At 39.1% G+C, this 19,340-nt stretch overlaps 5 protein-coding genes across 8 annotated transcripts; 2 read left to right on the forward strand and 3 right to left on the reverse strand.

Annotated features, from left to right (window-relative positions):
• Positions 1 to 5,820: 5,820 nt before the first annotated feature.
• Positions 5,821 to 10,867, forward strand: melt (ventricular zone expressed PH domain-containing protein melted). 2 transcript variants are annotated; one of them, XM_090159794.1, is made up of 14 exons: positions 5,821 to 5,871; positions 6,111 to 6,374; positions 6,437 to 6,581; positions 6,650 to 6,824; positions 6,888 to 7,051; positions 7,111 to 7,323; positions 7,586 to 7,806; positions 7,870 to 8,195; positions 8,261 to 8,519; positions 8,593 to 9,025; positions 9,086 to 9,493; positions 9,571 to 9,720; positions 9,784 to 9,882; positions 9,944 to 10,867. In XM_090159794.1, exons 2-14 carry the CDS (start codon positions 6,166 to 6,168, stop codon positions 10,160 to 10,162), a joined length of 3,021 nt encoding a protein of 1,006 aa, XP_090015920.1. In that variant the 5' UTR covers positions 5,821 to 5,871; positions 6,111 to 6,165; the 3' UTR covers positions 10,163 to 10,867. The 2 variants fall into 2 exon arrangements, with proteins under 2 accessions (XP_090015920.1, XP_090015921.1); XM_090159795.1 differs by lacking the exon at positions 5,821 to 5,871 and adding an exon at positions 5,979 to 6,040.
• Positions 10,868 to 10,945: 78 nt separating this feature from the next.
• Positions 10,946 to 12,572, reverse strand: LOC149924917 (serine/threonine-protein phosphatase 2A regulatory subunit B'' subunit gamma-like). Its single transcript, XM_090159796.1, has one exon. The coding sequence runs from the start codon at positions 12,436 to 12,438 to the stop codon at positions 11,137 to 11,139; it is 1,302 nt and encodes a 433-aa protein (XP_090015922.1). The 5' UTR covers positions 12,439 to 12,572; the 3' UTR covers positions 10,946 to 11,136.
• Positions 12,573 to 12,712: 140 nt separating this feature from the next.
• LOC149924918 (uncharacterized) lies at positions 12,713 to 14,404 on the forward strand. Its single transcript, XM_090161180.1, has 5 exons — positions 12,713 to 12,871; positions 13,001 to 13,137; positions 13,214 to 13,400; positions 13,466 to 13,525; positions 13,604 to 14,404. The coding sequence occupies exons 2-5, from the start codon at positions 13,009 to 13,011 to the stop codon at positions 13,891 to 13,893; spliced, it is 666 nt and encodes a 221-aa protein (XP_090017306.1). The 5' UTR covers positions 12,713 to 12,871; positions 13,001 to 13,008; the 3' UTR covers positions 13,894 to 14,404.
• Positions 14,376 to 15,392, reverse strand: LOC149924919 (UPF0488 protein CG14286). The gene is made up of 4 exons (XM_090161181.1): positions 15,286 to 15,392; positions 14,861 to 15,014; positions 14,668 to 14,802; positions 14,376 to 14,606 (listed from the first exon to the last, which is right to left on the reverse strand). Exons 1-4 carry the CDS (start codon positions 15,325 to 15,327, stop codon positions 14,482 to 14,484), a joined length of 456 nt encoding a protein of 151 aa, XP_090017307.1. The 5' UTR covers positions 15,328 to 15,392; the 3' UTR covers positions 14,376 to 14,481.
• A 2,115-nt stretch (positions 15,393 to 17,507) lies between these two features.
• Positions 17,508 to 18,894, reverse strand: LOC149924920 (uncharacterized). Of its 3 annotated transcripts, none has more exons than XM_090160763.1 (4): positions 18,784 to 18,894; positions 18,280 to 18,511; positions 18,178 to 18,249; positions 17,508 to 18,106 (listed from the first exon to the last, which is right to left on the reverse strand). In XM_090160763.1, exons 1-4 carry the CDS (start codon positions 18,793 to 18,795, stop codon positions 17,778 to 17,780), a joined length of 645 nt encoding a protein of 214 aa, XP_090016889.1. In that variant the 5' UTR covers positions 18,796 to 18,894; the 3' UTR covers positions 17,508 to 17,777. The 3 variants fall into 3 exon arrangements, with proteins under 3 accessions (XP_090016889.1, XP_090016890.1, XP_090016888.1); XM_090160764.1 differs by having other exon boundaries at positions 18,178 to 18,226; positions 18,263 to 18,511; XM_090160762.1 differs by having other exon boundaries at positions 18,178 to 18,511.
• Between the last annotated feature and the right edge of the window lie 446 nt (positions 18,895 to 19,340).

Here is a 19,340-nt window from a genome sequence, read left to right on the forward strand (position 1 = left end):
ATGATTCCGTGAACGATTCGTGTTTAAACACGTGCATGGTACGTATTTAGACACGTAGCGATTGATGAATATACACGTGGACGGTCGGTGTATGCACACATGCTCAAAACTGGTCTGTCTTCAGTTACGGAGCAACTTTTTTGCTCTCACAAGGATTTCGCGTCGGTCCGAGTAAGAGACTAAGAGTCCTGACGTCATTGTAAAATCCCGAGTGGTCTCCGAGCGATCCCAATGGAAAACGCTATATAGACGGCAGCATTCTAGGTACCTATGAGATTTCTATGGTTTTAACAGCAAAGCCCTCATTTCGACCCAAGGGGACAAAATGACGTCTACGAGTCGGCATGTTGATCAGAAAAAAACGGGAGACGACCACTCAATGCTCAAAAACATAGGTAACAAAGGCTTAACTTTGAATTTACATAAATTCAAGAATAATTGTTTTCTACAAAAAACTATTGCACCATTGAATCCCTAGCATCTTAACCTTTAAAAAACAAAATGGGCTCGGGGACCTATAATTAAAAAATTCCCTATTTTCATTTTATTATTATTATTTTAAAGAAAATAAGCCTGCCCAGGTTTCATAAGGTGCACCACTTGTGTATTACTTATTTGTTGTTAATCAGCTAAGCTAATACCGAAGGAATCACACGAGGGGCTAACCACTCTTAGAAAGTCTGTACACCGGATTACGCTTAGATTAGCACTGCCAAAGGCAGGGACTTCAAAGATTACGCGTAATCCCATTAGTACAGTCAAAGGTTCGGCTCTGTACACCGATTACGCGGAGTGATCAGCCCCTCGGAATCACAGTGGCCTAAGTCAACTAACGACTTGTAAGGCCAATTACCGGTGGTAAAGCGCTTCAAACAAGCGAATTAGAACGATTTCAATGCTTGTTTCTTCAAACTTCTAACTAACGACGTAAGTCACATGAGCCTAGGATAACAACTATAGAATCAGTCGGGATATCATGCTTGTATTTATTTAAAGGTGATTCATTGACTACGGTGCCCTTTTCGGCTATTTTGAAGAATAGGTCCCTCTCCTATATATCTGTTTTGATTGTGCTATAATATTGTATTTCTCGAAATTTTCGCAAGGAATCTATTGCCTTTAAAATTATTTGTCGAAAATGTATACTTAAGGAGATATAGTGAATTCAAAATTATATATAATTGGTCGCGTGCGCATGCGCCCGTCGGCCTAGCGCCGTTGTGATCGGCAGAGATAAAATATTCATTCGCTAGCGCCTCCCAACCAGCCTGCTAGCTCAGTTGGAAGAGCGCTGGATTGCGAGTTCAAAATTATTTATATTTAACTAACCTATTTTTTTATCCTTATATTACCCAATTGCTTGGAAATTTGCGTTGATTTAGGCGAAATTAATGCTGCATTCGCGAAAACATTTCTTATAAATGTTTTGTTAACGCGGGTTTTATTTTAGGAGGTTTAGAGCGAAATTGTTAGTGTTTTGGTTCGGTTAAAGGGCAACGCAAGTTCGGTGGCAAAATGTGTGTAAAGTCAGTAAAGTGCGAAATTTACGGTTGACTCTGCCCGCCTCTGCCAAGGTCGAGTGAGGGGTTGGGGGGGATGAAAAGCATGCTTCCTTTTCTTTTTTTGCCAGCTCACTTGCGTTGCCCTTTAATATCGGGTTGGACAATTCTTGATGCGTAAGGCTTGGTACTGTCCAGGACCTCTAGGTTGCGTTATAGAAGGCCCATCGTGATAGCAAGAATGGGGTTGGGGTGGCGCCGTGCGCCCCCAGCGCTCGAGCGAAGTGAGTGCGCGGCGCCGTCAGGTGCCAATACGGGGAACCCCTGAATACTCGGTGCAATCTAGGAATATGAAAACTCGGTACCCTCGAATAGAGAAGTGTATTCCCCCCTACGAGCTCCCCTCTCTCTCTACGGCAAAGCAGCGCGAGCCATAATCGCGGACATACGAGTTTAGCACCACCTTTTCTACATGTTTTTAAAAAATTCGTCTGCTATAGTTTTCGAATATTAAAATTCATTGTCTATTCCTACTAAAAACACGGGACTAGAAATACGTGAATAGAAAAACTAGCAGACGAAAAGCCGATTAAAAGTGTAAAGGTTCTGCGATAGATGGCGATACTTGTTATGTTCGTGATTTTTTTACTGCTCCGCCTAAAACGGGAGACGACCACTCAATGCTCAAAAACATAGGGAACAAAGGCTTAACTTTGAATTTCCATAACTCCAAGAATAATTGTTTCCGACAAAAAACTATTGCACCATTGAATCCCTAGCATCTTAACCTTTTAAAAAAAATTAAAATTGGGCTCAGGGACCTATAATTAAAAAATTCCCTATTTTCATTTTATTATTATTTTTACCCTAAGTTATCGTGAAAATAGGAAAAAGTGCTTTAAACGTCATAACTACCTCTGCGCGTTGCAGCCCAGACATATATAATAAGCGAGTTAACGAACAAGCGCTTCGCGAAAAAGAGCACTCACAGCAGAGGTAAGAGCCAGATTCGGATTTTCGAGTGCCTTTATAATGGCTACATATATACGACCCCCCGCCATAGCCATTTGAGCTTCCTGGATTAATCGTAATATATTATCCGACGGCCGGTGGCTTTTTCTGAAGCCCGACTGGGTATGATATCGGGGATCGAGTGCCTATTTTTCCAGAACCAACTAAGACGCCGCAGCCCCAGCTTGTAAATGTTTTTCCCTAGGGTCGGTAATAGAGATATTTCCCTATAAGACTGGGTGGCAGTGGGGTCCTTTCCGGGTTTGTAGATGGGATGAATAATGGCGTGTTTGCATCCCTTAGGATAATCAGACTCATCCCAGAGAAAATTATATAACTCCAGTAGAGTTGCCTTGAAACGTGGGTGGTATTCTTTAGCATGAGACTGGAGATCTTGTCGTAGCCTGAATCCAAGCTTTTGAGAGATTGAAGAACTAGATTTAACTCCATCTGCGAAAATGTATCATTGTAGGTACTAAGGTTCCCCGGAACGGTTTGCAGGGTACGTCAAAATAGGAGGAAAGTGTCGCGTTGGAGGAAGGTGAACCTGCCTCTGAACGGTGTCGGCCAAGATCATAGCCACTTCAACCGGCGAGAAAATAGCTGCTTGTCCTTGAACCGAGTGATAGTATGTTTGGCCCGAATGCCGGTGCTGAACCATTTGACTCGATTCCAAACCTGAGTAAAGAGACGAATGTCCTGTCACAATAGGTTTTCCAACTGTTTGAGATCTTTGGTATAACGCCTTCTTCTCCGAGCTCTCCTGAATACCATTGAGGAGTACGTGGAATTTTCAAAGCCCAACTAGTCTTTTTGGAATACTGCGAAGTACCACCTGGCTAAGGAGGGTAGTTAAGTTCTCCACCGTGGCCGAGAACTCAGGGTGGCTTATACCATCTTCCAACGCTAGCGCAAATCCTTGAATTTGTATTTGGTGGTTGGGGCCATTTTTTTGAAATCACGTACGAACCGAAACAGTTATCATTAGTCGGAAAAAAAAAGGTCAGTAAAACTGGCCAATCAAACTTAATTGTGCGTGGTTCTGGATTACACGGCGCACAGTCCAACGGGATTCACAAGCAAGCACTTCTTTGGGTAAGGAGTTCCAGAGTTGGATGGTTTGGAAGGAGAAGTGCCATTGCCGAACAGACGTCTTGACGTGGGGTTTGACGATCTTGGCGTCATGGTCCTGGTCCTATGGAGGCCGTCGTCAAAAGTGGATTTCTCCGCCCAGATGTTCCAGACTTGAATGATGTCGCTCAAAGCGTGGCGGGTCACAGGATAATAGACATTGAGTTTTCTATTTCTGGCGTCAGGAGAAAGTTTCTCCAGACCCGTGGTGGGTTTCGTGAAGCGGTTGTGTGTCTTCACTAAATGATCTTGGTCCCCCATCACACTTCCAACGCGAAGTTGATATGAAGGAGGACTAGTGACGTGTAGATTGTGCGCATTAGCCGTGGAGAACGAAAAAAAGTTTCTTCTGGTTAGTCCTGTCAGTGAGTTAATGTTCTTAACGACCTTGGAGGTGTGGTTACCCATACGTCCAGGTCTCTCACCGGAGTGTCCACACTTAACAATGGGGGATTATCCAGGGTATAGCAAGTGCGTGGGTTGTTGCGACCATGGTGGTTCACACCACTTTTTAGCACGTTATAGGCCATCGCACGCGTCTAAGCCCATAGGGCCACAGCGTCAAGATCGCCGTGCAAGTGCTGTAGACCTTGAGGTGTGCCAACAGGGTGGGCAAGCTTGGTGTCATCAGCGAAGAAGTAGGGCCTGAAATGTTTCACAACAGCTGTCAGAGAGTTGATGAAGACCGAAAAAAGGCTAAGGCCAAGTACGCTTCCCTGCTGCACACCATTCAGCGGGGTAAGAGCATTGGATTCGTGGTCTTGGAGGATCACTGAGTGTTTCCTGCCCGTGATTAGGCTCCTCAGCCATTTAGGGCGAACCCTTCAATACCAGCATCAAAAAGTCCCTGGGATCAAAGATAATTTAAACTCGTACCCTAGATTCGAATACTGAGAGCTTTCCCATTGACGGTTTTGTTACGAAGCGCTTACCCTTTTCCGGTACGTGACCTCAGAAAAATCTGGCTCCATCGGTTGCGGCACGGCCAACTTCGATCACGCGCTGCTAGCGCGGCATCGCGTGATCGACGTTGGCCGTGGTTGCGGTAAGGCGCAAACCATGGAGCGAATTTTTTCTGAGTTCCGGCGGGAAGTGGGTAAACGCTATCGGCAACGCGCGAGAGAGTGATTTTGAATCTAGGGTACGAGTTTAAATTATCTTTGCTGGGATCCAGTTACACTACGTCAACAGGTTTACCCTCGTCCAGCCATGCAGTCCAATCGTTAGTAGCAGAGAGGAGACTGGTGGTGCATGACCGACCTGAGCGAAAACCATGCTGAGAGGGATGGAGGAATTTCGTGTCGTCGAGGTAGGAGTGAAGTGGTTTATCGGCCAGTCGTTTGGCAACACGGGCAATATGACATGTTTTCACAATTGGCCTATAATTCGACGGAATGGTTCTTAAGCCAGCTTTGTGGATGGGTGTGATTGTGGCCGCTTTCCACTGTTGTGGAATGTCACCGGAGCTAAAGCTTTCGTTAAAGATGATCGATAAAGGTCTTGCACTAGAATGGATCAGTTGTTTTAGCATGTACGGGTGAAGACCATCTGGACCAGCTGATTGAGTCATTGTTTAAGCACTGGCCAGGCTGAAGGAGATGACGTTGTGGTCACTTTTCCGTAGTGGCGGAAGCTGGGTAACATCAAACATCAGGCGCTCATCAATGGTAAAAATCAGGTCCATGACACTCGGCCGTTGCAGAAGGTAACCAATGCGGGTAGCTTCGTGGACTGCTTGTGAGAAGTCGAGGCAGTGGATACTATCTAGGATGGCCAATGTCGCTTTGTCAGCGGAAGGCCATGCAATGTTGCGATAGTCGAAATCCCCCAAAATTACAAGTTCGTGGCTCATTACACTACAATACGCCGTACATTCATTCCGAATGGCCTCGTGATTCTCGTATGAACGGGAGCGGTAGACCAGACTGAAGAGATATGTAGTGCTGGTGCTCAAATCATCAGGTTATACCTTAAAGTATTAAATATTATAAATAATAAGTTATATATATTTAATGTTATATTTGATATTAAATTGAATATTAAAATATTCCTGCAATTACTTGCCATTTGCTAGGCTGCTAGCTAGGTTTGCCGCTTGCGCATACGTTGTGACTTGAGATCAGCATTATGTGATAGCGCAATGATAAAGTTAATTCCTTTTACAATTACGATTGTTTTCATAATAGTTATTTTTAAGTTAAAATGAAGAATATGGGAAATTTCTATTAAAGTAATTACAAATTTTTAGCATTCTATTCAGTAGTTTCAGTTTCAAACAGCCAAGGCCTAAAATTAGTAATAAAAAAGCTTGTAGAGACTAGAGAGTGTCAAACTTGAAACTACTAACCTTACAAAGTTTAGTACTCGTCACCTTCATTTAAGCCTTGGTAGTTAAACTGGTTAGAATTTGAAAAGGAACTTGGTTATTGTGTCTCCTCACAGTTTTGGTTCATTTTCTTGATATTTCAGCTTTTATTATCTTTGAATTCTGCGTGATAATTAGTATGAGAGATAAGCAAAGAAAATGCACGAATTATTTTCCCAAGTGTTGACAGAAAGAGATTTGTCAAGAGCCGGAGATCTCTTTTCATTAGATGACAATAATATTGTTGAAGATTTGTCGGAAGTTTTAGCTAAAATTCAAGAAATAGCTAGCGCATCAGATTTTATTAGAAATGATAATGACCAAAGTGTGGTTGAAATTTCAATTACTAGAGTAACATCAGCTATTAGGTAAATATTTAAAGAACATATATTTGCGTTATCAAGGGTTTACTGATTCCATTCTTCAATAGAGATACTGGGACAATTGAAAAACATGGACCTGCTTTAGTTTCTTTACTTGAATCGTGCCTTAATCACGACCTCCGACCGTCCCCTAAAGATGAAGACCCGCCTCATGCTAAAATTACCTCTGACTTAGTTAGCTGTATATTTTTGGTAATATATTTTTCCATGGCAAGGATACTAGTACAAATGACACAACATTTTACAATCCATTTTTTCAGAATCATAATAGGAAGTCAGTTATGAAACTAGCACTACCAATTTCGGTCAAGTTCCTTCACAGAGGTAACAAAGAATTGAGCAGGAATTTATCAAGTTACCTCTCATTGGCAGCTATTAACAACGCTGAATTACTTGCACCACATATTCAGCCTATTATTGACAGTATTATTGGTGGTATGTATTGACCTAATATGTAATCAATTTTGTAATAAAAATGTGTCTGTTTTCCTTTTCTAGGAAATTATTCCCTTGCTCGCGTTCTTCCTCAAATATACGCAGTAAATAAACATCCTATTCACGACCATGTTATGGCACTTGTGTCGTTATTACCCCAATGTGAAGAACCGGAGAAGCTTAGTCTTTTGAGTTTATTTGGACTCATTGCCAAACATAAGCCATCTGTAAAGTTTTCATATATATGTATTAAACTTTTCTTACTTTAATTTGGTTCTTTAAAAAGCTGCTAGAAAGTAATCTCCCACAACTGAGCGAGTGCCTGACTATAGCCAATACTGCTTCATCTGCTTTGCAAATTTTCCTCGATTGCATGACTGCTGCCAGACCTCAGCTATTTACGGAACACATTCAAAAAATAAAAGGAGCTGCTGATCTTCAACCAAATTCAATTCCTCTTGTGGCTAGAATATTGGGGATAGTTGGGAAACTTAGTATTGTAAGTTTTTTTTTGGTTCTGCATGTGTTTTTATTAAAGGGAGGATAACCTTAGGTCTAGCTTCCGCCAGTACTAACTTGCAGCAAGAGTTAGTACTGGGATAACCTAAACCATCGTTGCTAAGGCTATACTCCCTTTAAAATACATTAAAAACTAGGCTTAATTATTTTTAAATAATATTTTGAATATGTGTTTTTGTGTTAATGTTTCTTAAATACACCTAAATATCTTAAATTTTTAATTATAAATTTTTTTTATGCAGGAAAGAGGCAGAGACAGTCTTGATTTCTTAATTGGACAAATTCCTAAAGTGGAGCATTCAGCCTTACACGGGGTTCTTAGAGAGATTCGTAGCATCACTGAAACTTTTCCGCCTTTACTTCTTGAAGTTTTCCCTAAAATATCTTCCCAGCTTGAATCACTTGCATCTTCCACAGCTAGAATGCATTTGCAACGTTTAAGAGCTGAATTAAATGCATCAAGGTAAGTCGCTGTCATTTTTCATATACATGGCTTAAATGAATTAATCCCCTTTTTTTAATTTAGAATATCTCAGCAAATGATAAATAACAGCAAAGGTGGAGTTACAATTGTTAAAGTCGGTGGAAGTAAAAATGACATATCAACAAGCTCAAACTTGCCAATAAATGCCGTAACTCACTCACCTCCTTCGTCCACTACGTCTCTGTCCTTACCCGGAAATAATCATTCCACCAGTGGAAAAGTCTCATCTATACCACTACGAGATAGTCGTGTGAATTTAAATTTATCGAGAAGTCACCTTATAACTCATCAAGATTCAAGATCTTTGGGTTCTCTTCACGCTGTTAATAGGAGCATGGGCAGACTTCCTTTAATTGGGCCTTTACCAAGTATGTTAAGAAGGTTGCTTATAGTATATAGTATAATATTGACGTCTTGCCGTATACACAAATAGCAAGCCATCAAAATATCAGTAGATTGAGTGGTTCTCCGGGAATAACAGCTAGCATGACCCGGATACATCATCAAAGTGGATCATCAGCCATGAATCGTAGTATGACTGCCATTGCTAACAGCCGCCAGAATTTGCTATTAATTAACCATAACCAACAAGTGCCAACATCAGTGTCTTCCCATTTTAATTCACATTCAGCAGCTAAGATTTGTAGTGGAGGCGTTACCGTCACAACTTCTGCTTCTCATAAAAGTGTTGCGTAAGTTTTGAAACTATCCTTTGTTTATGTTGACATTTCAGTTATATTGGCAACTATAAAATGGATTATTTAGTGGTAGCGTCCTGGCTCTTCAAGACGTTTCTCCAGCTGTAGTTATGGTTTCGATCAACGGTGCAACAGCAACGGGAGAATCGTCTCTTTCATCTTCCCCTCCATTTCTCCATCATAACCATCATCACCACCATCACCATCACCACCACAATGCTATTCAACCGATCACATTGAGCCCTTCAGTAGTTGGAGCTATTTCGGGATCTGTGCCAACTTCATCTTCCCCTTCTCATTCTTCCCAACCACTATCTTCCGCCTCTATGCAAGAAGTTTCAACCGTTGAGAGCCAACGTGATAGTTTTGCTGGAATGAACACTTCACTTTCCTCTCCCGCAACAACACCTCCAAGATTGAGGATTCACAATAACAATAACACTAATAAAAACGCCACTAGAATTACAATGAATTCTGACGGAGCTAATTCCAATACACAAGTAAGTTTAGCAGAATAATTTTCCTTTACAAAATCGCATTGAATATTACTTATCTTGTAGAGAATATCTGTATTCGAGCCTTACCCGATGAGAGATGCAATCCAACACTTTTGCGAAAAGCACCTAGATAAAATTAAATCGTACATGCTTAATGTATTTGCAAAAATTCCCCTTCCAGTAAAAATTTGTGTTGAGGAACGAAGATCAAAAAAACATGCCAAACTCCATTTTGCTTGCCAAGGAAAAGGAGAGCACTGTCTTTACAACAAACAGAGGGTTTTCACCATGAAAACTCGCAATCCACGTATTTGGATTCATTTGATGTTCCTAGCTCTTCAGGCACGCGCAACATCTGCTCTTAGCACTAGGGAATCTTCTGTCAGTAGCTTGAAAAATTGTTGGGACACATTGAAAGCAGATGTTCGAAGTTTTTTGACACTAGTCACATCAGCTTTTCCCTCTGCAAAGGTGAGTAATTTTGGCAAAGTTGGGTCTTTATGATATTCTTTTTCTTCCTCATTTATATTATAACTTACATTTTCAAGGACCAAGATAATCTTATTGCGGAACTAAGAAATTCTCGTTTCTTCGACGTTTTTGAGTACAATGCACCAGTTGCTATTTGGGGTTGTTTTTTATGCAATCATCCTGATAAAGCTCAAGGATTTTTACAAGCTAATGCACCAGTTATTGAAGTACTAATCTTATTAATTTTTTCTTATATTTGACATAAATAATGGTTAAAATTATATTTATAGGGTCAATTAAAAGAAAAGAAAGGAAAATGGAAATTGTTTAAAAGGTGGAGAACCCGATATTTCACTTTGTCAGGTGCTCATTTGTCCTATAGAGGATCGGTAAGTAAATCTTTTTCAACATTTTATTTTTTTCACTATTAAAATAAATTTATTTTCTAAGGATGAGAAAGACACACAGCCAATTGAAGTTAGTCAAATACGTAGCGTTCGCGCCATTAGTAGCAGAGGTCGCAATATTCCAAAGGCTTTTGAAATCTTTACGCATGACAAAACATTTGTCCTAAAAGCTAAAGACAGTAAAAATTTGGAACAATGGGTTCAATGTATTTCGATTGCTATGGCTCATTCCCACGCCAAAGAAGTGGTTGTTGCTCATTAAAACTTTGGGGTGAGGGGGGGTTAAGGTAAAGGCCTATTCACAGGAGTCAACATTTTTACCCAACTTTGTAGATCAGTTTTACAATTGGAGAGTGCTCGTTTGCTGGCAAAGAAAATTACACTTAATTCCTAAAAATTCAAATATGCCTGTGGAATATTTTGGTCATTCACAAAGAGCAACTCGGTTCCTGACTCGTTTGAATAGGGCTTATGACTTTCGGATATTACCTTGACTTTGTGAAAATTTATGAACAAATGAGAATTTATTGAGCTGAAATTTTGTTTCAGTCTGTTCAAAAACCAAGAGTTTTATAACCATCTTTAATTGTTTCTATACTGTGGCATTTATGGTGGGCAACCAGATTTAAATAGTTATAAATGTAGTGTTATATTGCCAACTGAAACAAAATCTAGCTGTGATGTTTTTGCCCTTATCAATTCCATGTGCCTTACTAATGGTGTAAATTTTTTACTACCACAAATTTTTTCGTACACTTTACTCACTTAGCTCATTGTAAATTTTTTCCCCTTTTTTACTATAACAAACTATTTTTCTATCCTTATGAGTATTTTACAAAGTGTATGATGTATGGTTTAAAAGGTGATAGCGTGAAAAAACATTTTATAGTTAAAAGATAATATCCCTAAAAATAGTTATTTAAAAGACTTATGAGAAAGTATTTAATACAATTTTATTACGCACTTCTTCGAAAGGTTTTAAATATGTATATAAAATGTTTATATATTCAAGAATAAGACAAATTTTTTTAACCTTATTTCCCCATTATTTAAAACGTGTCTTTGGAAAAATGGGATTAATTCTTTATTACAAAGTTCTTAAATTACTCATTTGAATAAAGACATTTAAATTTCTTTAAATTTTAGAGCTTATCAATCGTTATGCAGTTTAACATTAACACGTGTACAAAAACTAGCAAATATTATTAAATTTGACACAACCTGATTAGAGTAGCCCTATATTTCAGCTTCTTCATTCATTTCTGCCACTAAAACTTCTCTATTTTCATACGTCCAAAAACCATTTAAATCTATTAGAATACTAATAACAGTATCGCCTTGACTGCACATGATAAGATCTTTTAGAGTAATTTTTGTAGAGTCTTTTGGCTTGACCATGTCAAAGATTTCATTCTGCACATCTTGGAATTGAACTGGTTCTTGGCCGTGTTGCCCCATTTGTTTTTGAATAGCTCGAAAAAAGTAATTCAAGGCAAAGACATTAAGAGCCCCTTGACCCTGAATGTCGAGAATACGAAAAAAATACTGCAACGCTTGAGGAGATCTCTTGTTTTCTAGGGCCAAGACAAAATCTAAATATGTCTTATAGTCCATTTCCCCCTCGTAAGTTAAACATTCCTGGAAAACTCTTTCGATAAAGACTCCAGTTAGAGTTCCAGTTCCATAACGGGCAAGTTCTTCTTTACTGAGCATCCCATTATGGTCTCTATCTAAATTGAGATATTGTCCATAGACGTGTAAAGCAGATTGCGCTGAAAACCAATTGGTTTCTTGAGTATCTTTGGGTGAATCCTCATCTCTTAGTTCCTGAAGATCATCTAGAAAACCACAAGCCAGAATATCAAGAATTCTGATTTTTCCAGTCCGCATCGGATCCAAAAAGAAGAAAAATTTTCTAACAGCTGTACAGACATAAAAGGAATGAAATGATTTCTCAAGACCATCTAGTTGTGGAAGAGTTGGTATAAGTTCCAAAATATAGTTTTCCAAGTCTGTTTCGCGTAAATATCCTTGCCCATTAACATCATACAAAGACAACCCAATTCTGGTTTGATGCAACCACACTTTTTTCATAACGTAATTGAATAAATGATGAATAGACGCTCTTCCATACGGGTCTTTCTGTAACAATTTGGCAAACACAGTAGCTGATAAATAGTCTTTAAATTTTGGACCAGCTTCTTGGATGACTTTTAAGAAATCTTCATAGTTTATTGCAGGCTCTTCGGGGTTTTCCGGTGGAGAATGATATTTATCTAATAGTAGCCACAATGATTTAAGTTCACTGTCATCCAGAATCTCTTTGCTTTTTCTCTGTAGGAAGACGGCTCTAGACTCTTCCCGGAGTTTCTGTTGTAGGATATCACTTTCCGGAGGTAGCTTGAAATAAAAAGTTGGTATAGTTTTCTCCTTTACATTTTTATCTGATGAAACACTTTTCCATTCTGTATACAGCTTTTTAAATAAGATATCTTCTTCTTCACAAGAATTCGTATTTACATCGATTGATTTCGACATAATGCATTCTTTAGTGCGTCAATTTTGTAAGAAATGCTGATATGTTTTTGTAAATAAGAACTTCTACATTTTGATTTTAATTCGAAAATGAAGTTCTTGTTCTTGCAAGACTATGTGGTGTCGGCCCGAGGCCTTAGACACCAAAATAATACGGAATCAAAAAGCTCAAACCATGGAGTTCCACCACCAATCAATGACCGAAATATTACGCAGCCAATCAGAAGTTACATAGAGAGAAATTACGTCACTGCAGTCAATATTTTGAATTTAATTTTTTCATGGTTCGTTGACGTTTTTTTGGAAACGGGTATAGATTTTCACAAGCGCAATTTTTTAAATAATTTGGGGGAATTAATAAAGTTGAAGATTATTAAACCCAAATTTAATTGTTTATCTTAGAGCTGTTTCTCTTCTGTAAACGCCAAAAATCGAGGTAATTATTTTGTGTTGACTTCCAGAAATTTAAATTCTCTTGAAGAACTAAACAAAGGCTTATGTAATTTTTAGGTCAGTAGTCTGATTAGTGCAGTGTACTGACATCAACTTTTTCCTAATATTGCAGTAAAAAGTATGGGTTTAGTTGGAAGTAAAGGTCTTTTAGACCTTAACCAGACAAACTCGCCTGTTTCTAACAGAAATCATGTTCTTTCAATTGATCCACGTTCGCCATCAGAGGAATTCCCGAGAACCCCAATTGCTGTGTGTTTTTTTAATATTTGTATTACTCATAATATCTGTCACAGGTGCACTTTAAGGTATTGACATCTCGTTACAGGTTGAAGATGAAACTAGCAATCTTAATTGGCTGTTAGATCAAGACCCACGCTCACCACCTTTTAACTATAAACGTACCCCCATACCAGTTGCATTGTTAACAACCAATGCTAATATCGAAGACCCAAGATCCCCCACCTCTGAAGTTCCTAGAACTCCTCTGGATAAAGTCTCTTACGAATACATAGGTAAACCACAAAAGATATTAATTAAGAGTATTGGTCTTGTTGATATCAGTTTTGCCATTTTACAGATGACAATGACCAGAGTGATGACTTAATTTTGGAACCTAGCCCTCCGATGAAAATTTCAAGTAAATGTTTAATATAATGAGTGTCCGTCATATTCTGCCGCATCATTTATTGGTCTTAATTACTTGGAAATTAATCAGCTACACCAAATTTTGCAATTCTCGAAGATAATGGCAATGTATTAGCCATAGAGAGTAATGGCAACTATCAAAGAACAAACACCAAGCAGCTGATCAAAGATGATAATAGCGTATCTCCGAGGTATCCGCTGGGCATCTCAAACAGACCAAATAGCCTTCGCATTCGAGCTCAACACAATTTGCACGCTTCCAAATTAGCAAGTTCTCTGCCTAGCAAGCCTCCTGTGCAATTGATGAGGCAACTTAACCTGGCTGAAAATCTTGATAAAGAAAACAGCCCAGTACAATAACCATTTCTAAAATAGCAATTCGCCATTGGTACTCAGAATATATAAAAAGCATTTAAATTATGCTGGATGGTACAATCTCTGCATTGAGCTTTCAAAGGTTAAATAAAAAGGCTTTTGTGAGAGGTTAGTCAAAGGTTATAGAGCTGGATTTTCACTTCTTTTCCCCCTTCTGCCTTTTACTAAACCATCGAATCCCCACCCTAATTACCAATGGCGAATGCTGTGCTTTCAAAATTTCTTAAAACATTGAAATATATTACTCTATTTTGATGCTGAATTAATCTTTGGGTGCAAAATCTCATTTTTATTCCCGCATTCCATTTTTAACCTCTACTAAGTATCAACAGGAATGTTATACTTTAAATATTTTATTTAAACACTAGAATGTGTATAGATCAATTTCAAAAAGGAATGTAGAGTAATGAAGGTTTTATTTGATCGTGTCATTGTGTAGAACAAAAATAATTCCATTGCACGTGATGTCACGATTTCCCAAAATTTGGTTTTAATCATAATTATAAATAAAATATGTACATACTATTTATAGTCAAGATTATTTAAACATATTTCCTTCAAATATACATATTTTTAGTCTGGATCGGGAAAATTGAATAAGAATTGGGCTTCTTCGCTCTGGTTGTTTTTTTTGGCTTTTTTTAAAAATACTGAATTGGAAGGCATTTCAGCAGGAGTTATCTTTACACTCTGGATTTCTGTTAACAATTTAAGGAAATATTAGGCTCTTAACTGATTGGGCTGGCATAGAGGAATAACCTTTATCAATCTTTTTTTTCTCATCATCCATTGTTTTCCTATAATCACCAAAGGCTTTCCTCATAAGCATTCGTTTCTTAACTAATGGTGCCTTTCCACTCTTTAATGTTTTTAATATCATTGCGTTTTCTTCGGCTGTAAGAAGTTGAAAGTTAAATAATTTTATTCCTTCAATATATTCGTAACCATTAACTTCTTTTAGATGGTATCTTTGTGTTTGAAAGAGAAACTTCTAGTTGTTGAATGCACCAGCATAGTTCTTGTTCGAAGGAATCAGCTGTACTTCCAGGTTCTTCGTTGGTTTCTCGATTTACATTAGTTGCAATTTCAGTAGACTCTTCACTTTTCTTTGAAAAATTCGGAAAGAAAAATTTTACAGAGAATAAATTGGTTTTATACCTAGCTGCGTTCTCAAACTTTAACGTGTACGTAAAGCACTTTTTTTGTACCTGTGTACCAAGTTAACGTACACGCTCAAGGGGCGCCTCACATGCTCATTGAAAGCATTTTTTAAAATAATCAAATTAATATAATTAACAGCTTATTAGTACGTTTTAATCTGCTAGCAAATAAATTAAGTTCTTTAAGTCTTACAAATTAACAATTTAGATGAAATACCTGCAAAGGTAAAGGGTTTTTTTTCTTTATCTGTTTCGGCATGTTAGTTTTGTTTTTGAATTTAAGCCTTGGGCAGTCATTTTTTTTCCTAGGACGATACCATTGAGTTGGGAATATTAATCTAGAGGTCCAATCAAAACGTCGGATTTCAGTATTTCGCGAAACAAGTTTTGAAAAATAAAAATACTGCCGTCTGCTCCCAAATGACGAGTAAACTTTATCATTCTACCCGTGGCGCCGTCTGGTTTGTTTTGAAACATTTCTAAATTCTTTGCACCTTTTTCCAAAATGACTCGTATTTGTTTGGAGGAATAAAACAAACCAGACGACGCGAAAACAATGCTATAAAATGAGAATAGTTGCAAAATTCCGTATGCAGTTGGCGCTAGTCGCGTTTGAACCCCTCCGTCTCGCGCGAGTTCACGGTCACTGACGAAACCGATTTCGCAGCTCTCCGCAACTCCTGTATACTTGTTTTATTCCTCCAAGGTGGCGGTAACGATTTTGAAATATCCGATAGAGGTCGCTTTTTTGGGTAGGGAAAGTGGGGGAAATTCAAAGCGAAAAATTTAAATATTAATAGCGAAAATACACTTTAATAATGTCAACATTCAATTTATAGGACTTGGATCTTCTACAGGTTTTTTAATCCATTAAAAAATACATTTATTGTTTTGAAGCCACCAGTGACAGGAGACTGCTGATTGGACGCAGCCGGTTAACCTTTTTTTACCCTAAACCAAAAAAAAAACCAAGAGAGTGACATCTAGCGCGAAAATCATGTCAGTTTGAAAATGTCACTTAAAAAATCGACGTAGCTACGATTTCTAGGCCTAGTATTATAGAAGGCAGTGGTAGAGAAAAATACACTATACGATACCATTGGTTTTTTTTGTGTGATAAAACAAGTAAGGCGTCGGATCTTACGCAATCCTTAGACGCCCTGCACCGTGATTAAAGCCATAGAAGTAAGAGAGAAGACTAGAGAAGGCCAACAGAAATGAGGTGAGAGAGGAACACTGAAAGGGCCCGCAGCAAAGCCGGGTGATGCGCATGGGTAAGAGCTTGAGCTAAATGAGATCCACTAAGATGAAACGGAAGACCAGTAAGGCAGCGTACTAAAAGGCCACGGTGAGCCGCGAAGCGGGGACATGAAAAGAGAAAATGATCCAGGTCTCCGAGTAGTGCACATGCTGAGCATGACGGGGAAGGCGCACGATCGAAGCGATAAAGCACGGCAGATACCATTGAGTTGGGAATATAGTACTTCTAGAACAGGCGTCTCCATACAAAAAACCTGTTAACACTTTCAAAACACGAGAGAAGCCTTTGACCAGCCACTAGTAGCACTGCTGAAGCGCTGGAAAAATTTTGACCAGCGTCTGCTATCGTATGCAAGTTGAGCCATTGAACACGCCAGTCTATTTAGCGAAGCGTATATATAGTCCTTGCTGCTGTGGCAGGGGTCTAGAGCAACACCTTTTTCTTTAAATCATTACACGAACCGAAACAGTTATCATTAGTCGGTAACGTCATCTATCTTTAAAAAAAAATAATATTTTTAAATGTTGTCTGCTTTTACTCATAGATAGCGCCACTGGCTTAAATTATTCCTACCTCTTACTTGCGGTAGATGACGCCACCAACTAATGATAACTGTTTGGCTTGTACATGACTTCAAGAAAGTGCCCCCAGCCATCAAATACAAATTGTAACTCTAGAAGTACTATTTTCCCAACTGAGTCAAAGGACGAAACATTTTTAAAAATGATTATAGCGCCACCTATTTCCGATTTTTAGTACTTTTTATTTTGAATAAAACGTAGACGACGACTATAGGATCCATCGCTTTTAGGATTTGGGACCATTTACTTTTTAGGCGTCCATTTTAAAAACACTGATGTAAATGTTTTATCGTAAATGCTAAATCGCAGAAAATATGTTGTGCCCAAAAAGATGTGCCTAACGATAGAGAATGCTATTAAAAATATGTAATTAAATCTTAAACGTCTTAGGTTTTTCTTGACTTATTGGTTTTGGTTCCTATTTTTTTTTAAACAAAATCATCGTAAGTCAATTTACTTAAGTAACTCGTTAATGTAAAAACGTTGTTCATGTTATGATGTAATTGCTTTCAGGAGACGTTGTGTTAAAATTACCTATTAAGCTTCGGGATAAATATTTGATTAACGAAAAACACTCTAGAGGTTCGGAAGTTTTTTATTTATTTTTGTACCACTTAACAAAAAGTTTATTTTACAAAAGATGAGTACATGGCACTCAACTAGAGAAGCGTTTTGTATTTACACAACATTTATATAAGAGACAATAACGTTAACACTACTTTTCGAAAAGTTTGCGACTTGGTAACTTATCCTACGGGTTTGAAAGTTCATCGGTTTTACTTTTTTTGTAGTCCCGTGAATGTTTTGAAACGCGCATTTCTTTTTAAAGTTTATTTAAATTATCGCTCCTAAAACGCGTACGTTCTCTTATCCACTTCTGCTGTTACCAACTCCAATATCGTAGGATAATTGAAGTCCTTGAAGATGGTTGGATGTAACTGGGCCTCGGTTTGGTGCTTGGTATGATTGTTGCGGGGCGCGGTATTGCTGTTGAGGAGCTTGGTAATGTTGCTGGGGAGCTTGGTATTGTTGTTGAGGAGCTTGGTAATGCTGTTGTTGGGGTTGCGGCGCTGGTGGGTTGTATGGCTGTCCAATCATTTGATAGTAAGCGGCGTGGTGCGCGTTGTAGTTAGGGTTGTTTTGGGCATTGGCGGCAGCATTGGCGGCGGAGAGTTGTTGGGCGTGGAGTTGGTGAGCTGGATATCAATATTGTCAAATATATAAGACCATGTGTTAAGCTAGTTAAGAAAATAAAATACGCTCTTACCAGGGTGGCCCGGTGGATGTGTTGGCAACGGCGGGATAGCTGGGTGAGAGGGTTGTTGTTGATGAGAGGGTTGTTGTTGATGAGCGGGTTGTTGTTGATGAGCGGGTTGTTGTTGCGGTTGATGTGGGTTTTGCACGGGCGCTCCGGGGTTGTAGGTTTGTCCCAAGGAACGGAAGTATTCCGCGTGGTGAGGGTTGAAAGCGGGATTATTCTGCGAAGCGTAGATCATGTCGTGGGCGGCTCTAGCCGGATGACCCGGTGGGTAGGTGGGCAGCGGTGGATGGGACGCGTGCTGGCCCAAAGCGCAGACAACGGTGGCGGACAGGATCAAACTCTGCAATTAAACATTTTCGTTTTAGCCGCTATTCAACATTCTATTGATCGAACCAGATTTAAAAACAAATCCAGAGTGCTGCGGGGAACACCAGCTGTCGAATCTCGTCGTACCAATTTTAACCAATTTTAACAGAAATACGCGTATTTTCGGTTAAAATTTGGACCATATCTTACTGGTACAAAGTGGTACAGCGTTGACTAGCAAACAGCGCAACTGAATTTTCACGACGCCCGTTTTTTTAATAATCCAAAAAGGCAAGTAGCACTCACCAATCTTAGCATGGTGATGTTTTTAAGTGTTACTTCTAGAGAACCTCAATGTTCTTCTGAGTTTCCATAAGCGAGGGATCTCTTTTTATACTAGTCCCCGTCGAATCATAATTTCAATTCCGAAAATCTTTAATATTGAGTTTTAAATTCCACGCCTTTCATTCACGCGTCGCCGGTAATTTTCTATCCCCGGGTACCGTTATAGGGAATTGTTCGGTGGCTAGCCGTTCCCCGCAACTACGTAACCGCTTACCTTTTGGCACGACGATAGGAGTTCGCGATGGGCGGGTATCTGTCGTCCGCCTACGAGGCTGGCTGGTCTACCGAAGCCCTACGCGCGACCCTGTAACTGAAGGGGAGGCCTTTAGCAACGTTGCCCGGAATAATACTCCCTTAAAATGATTTTCCCAAAGAAATCTACGATTCAAATCTCAACTTCGCTTTTCATTGGTTATATTTGTTTATTTTCTCAATCGCGTACTTGGAGGTACGATCGCTAAGCAGTTTAGAAGGGGAGGGTGGAATTTTGAGGTCAGAACCTTTCTCAAATTATAGGC

This window comes from Leiobunum rupestre, chromosome 10, assembly GCF_980474605.1.
Source record: "Leiobunum rupestre chromosome 10, qqLeiRupe1.1.hap1, whole genome shotgun sequence".
Taxonomy (NCBI): Eukaryota; Metazoa; Arthropoda; class Arachnida; order Opiliones; family Sclerosomatidae; genus Leiobunum; species Leiobunum rupestre.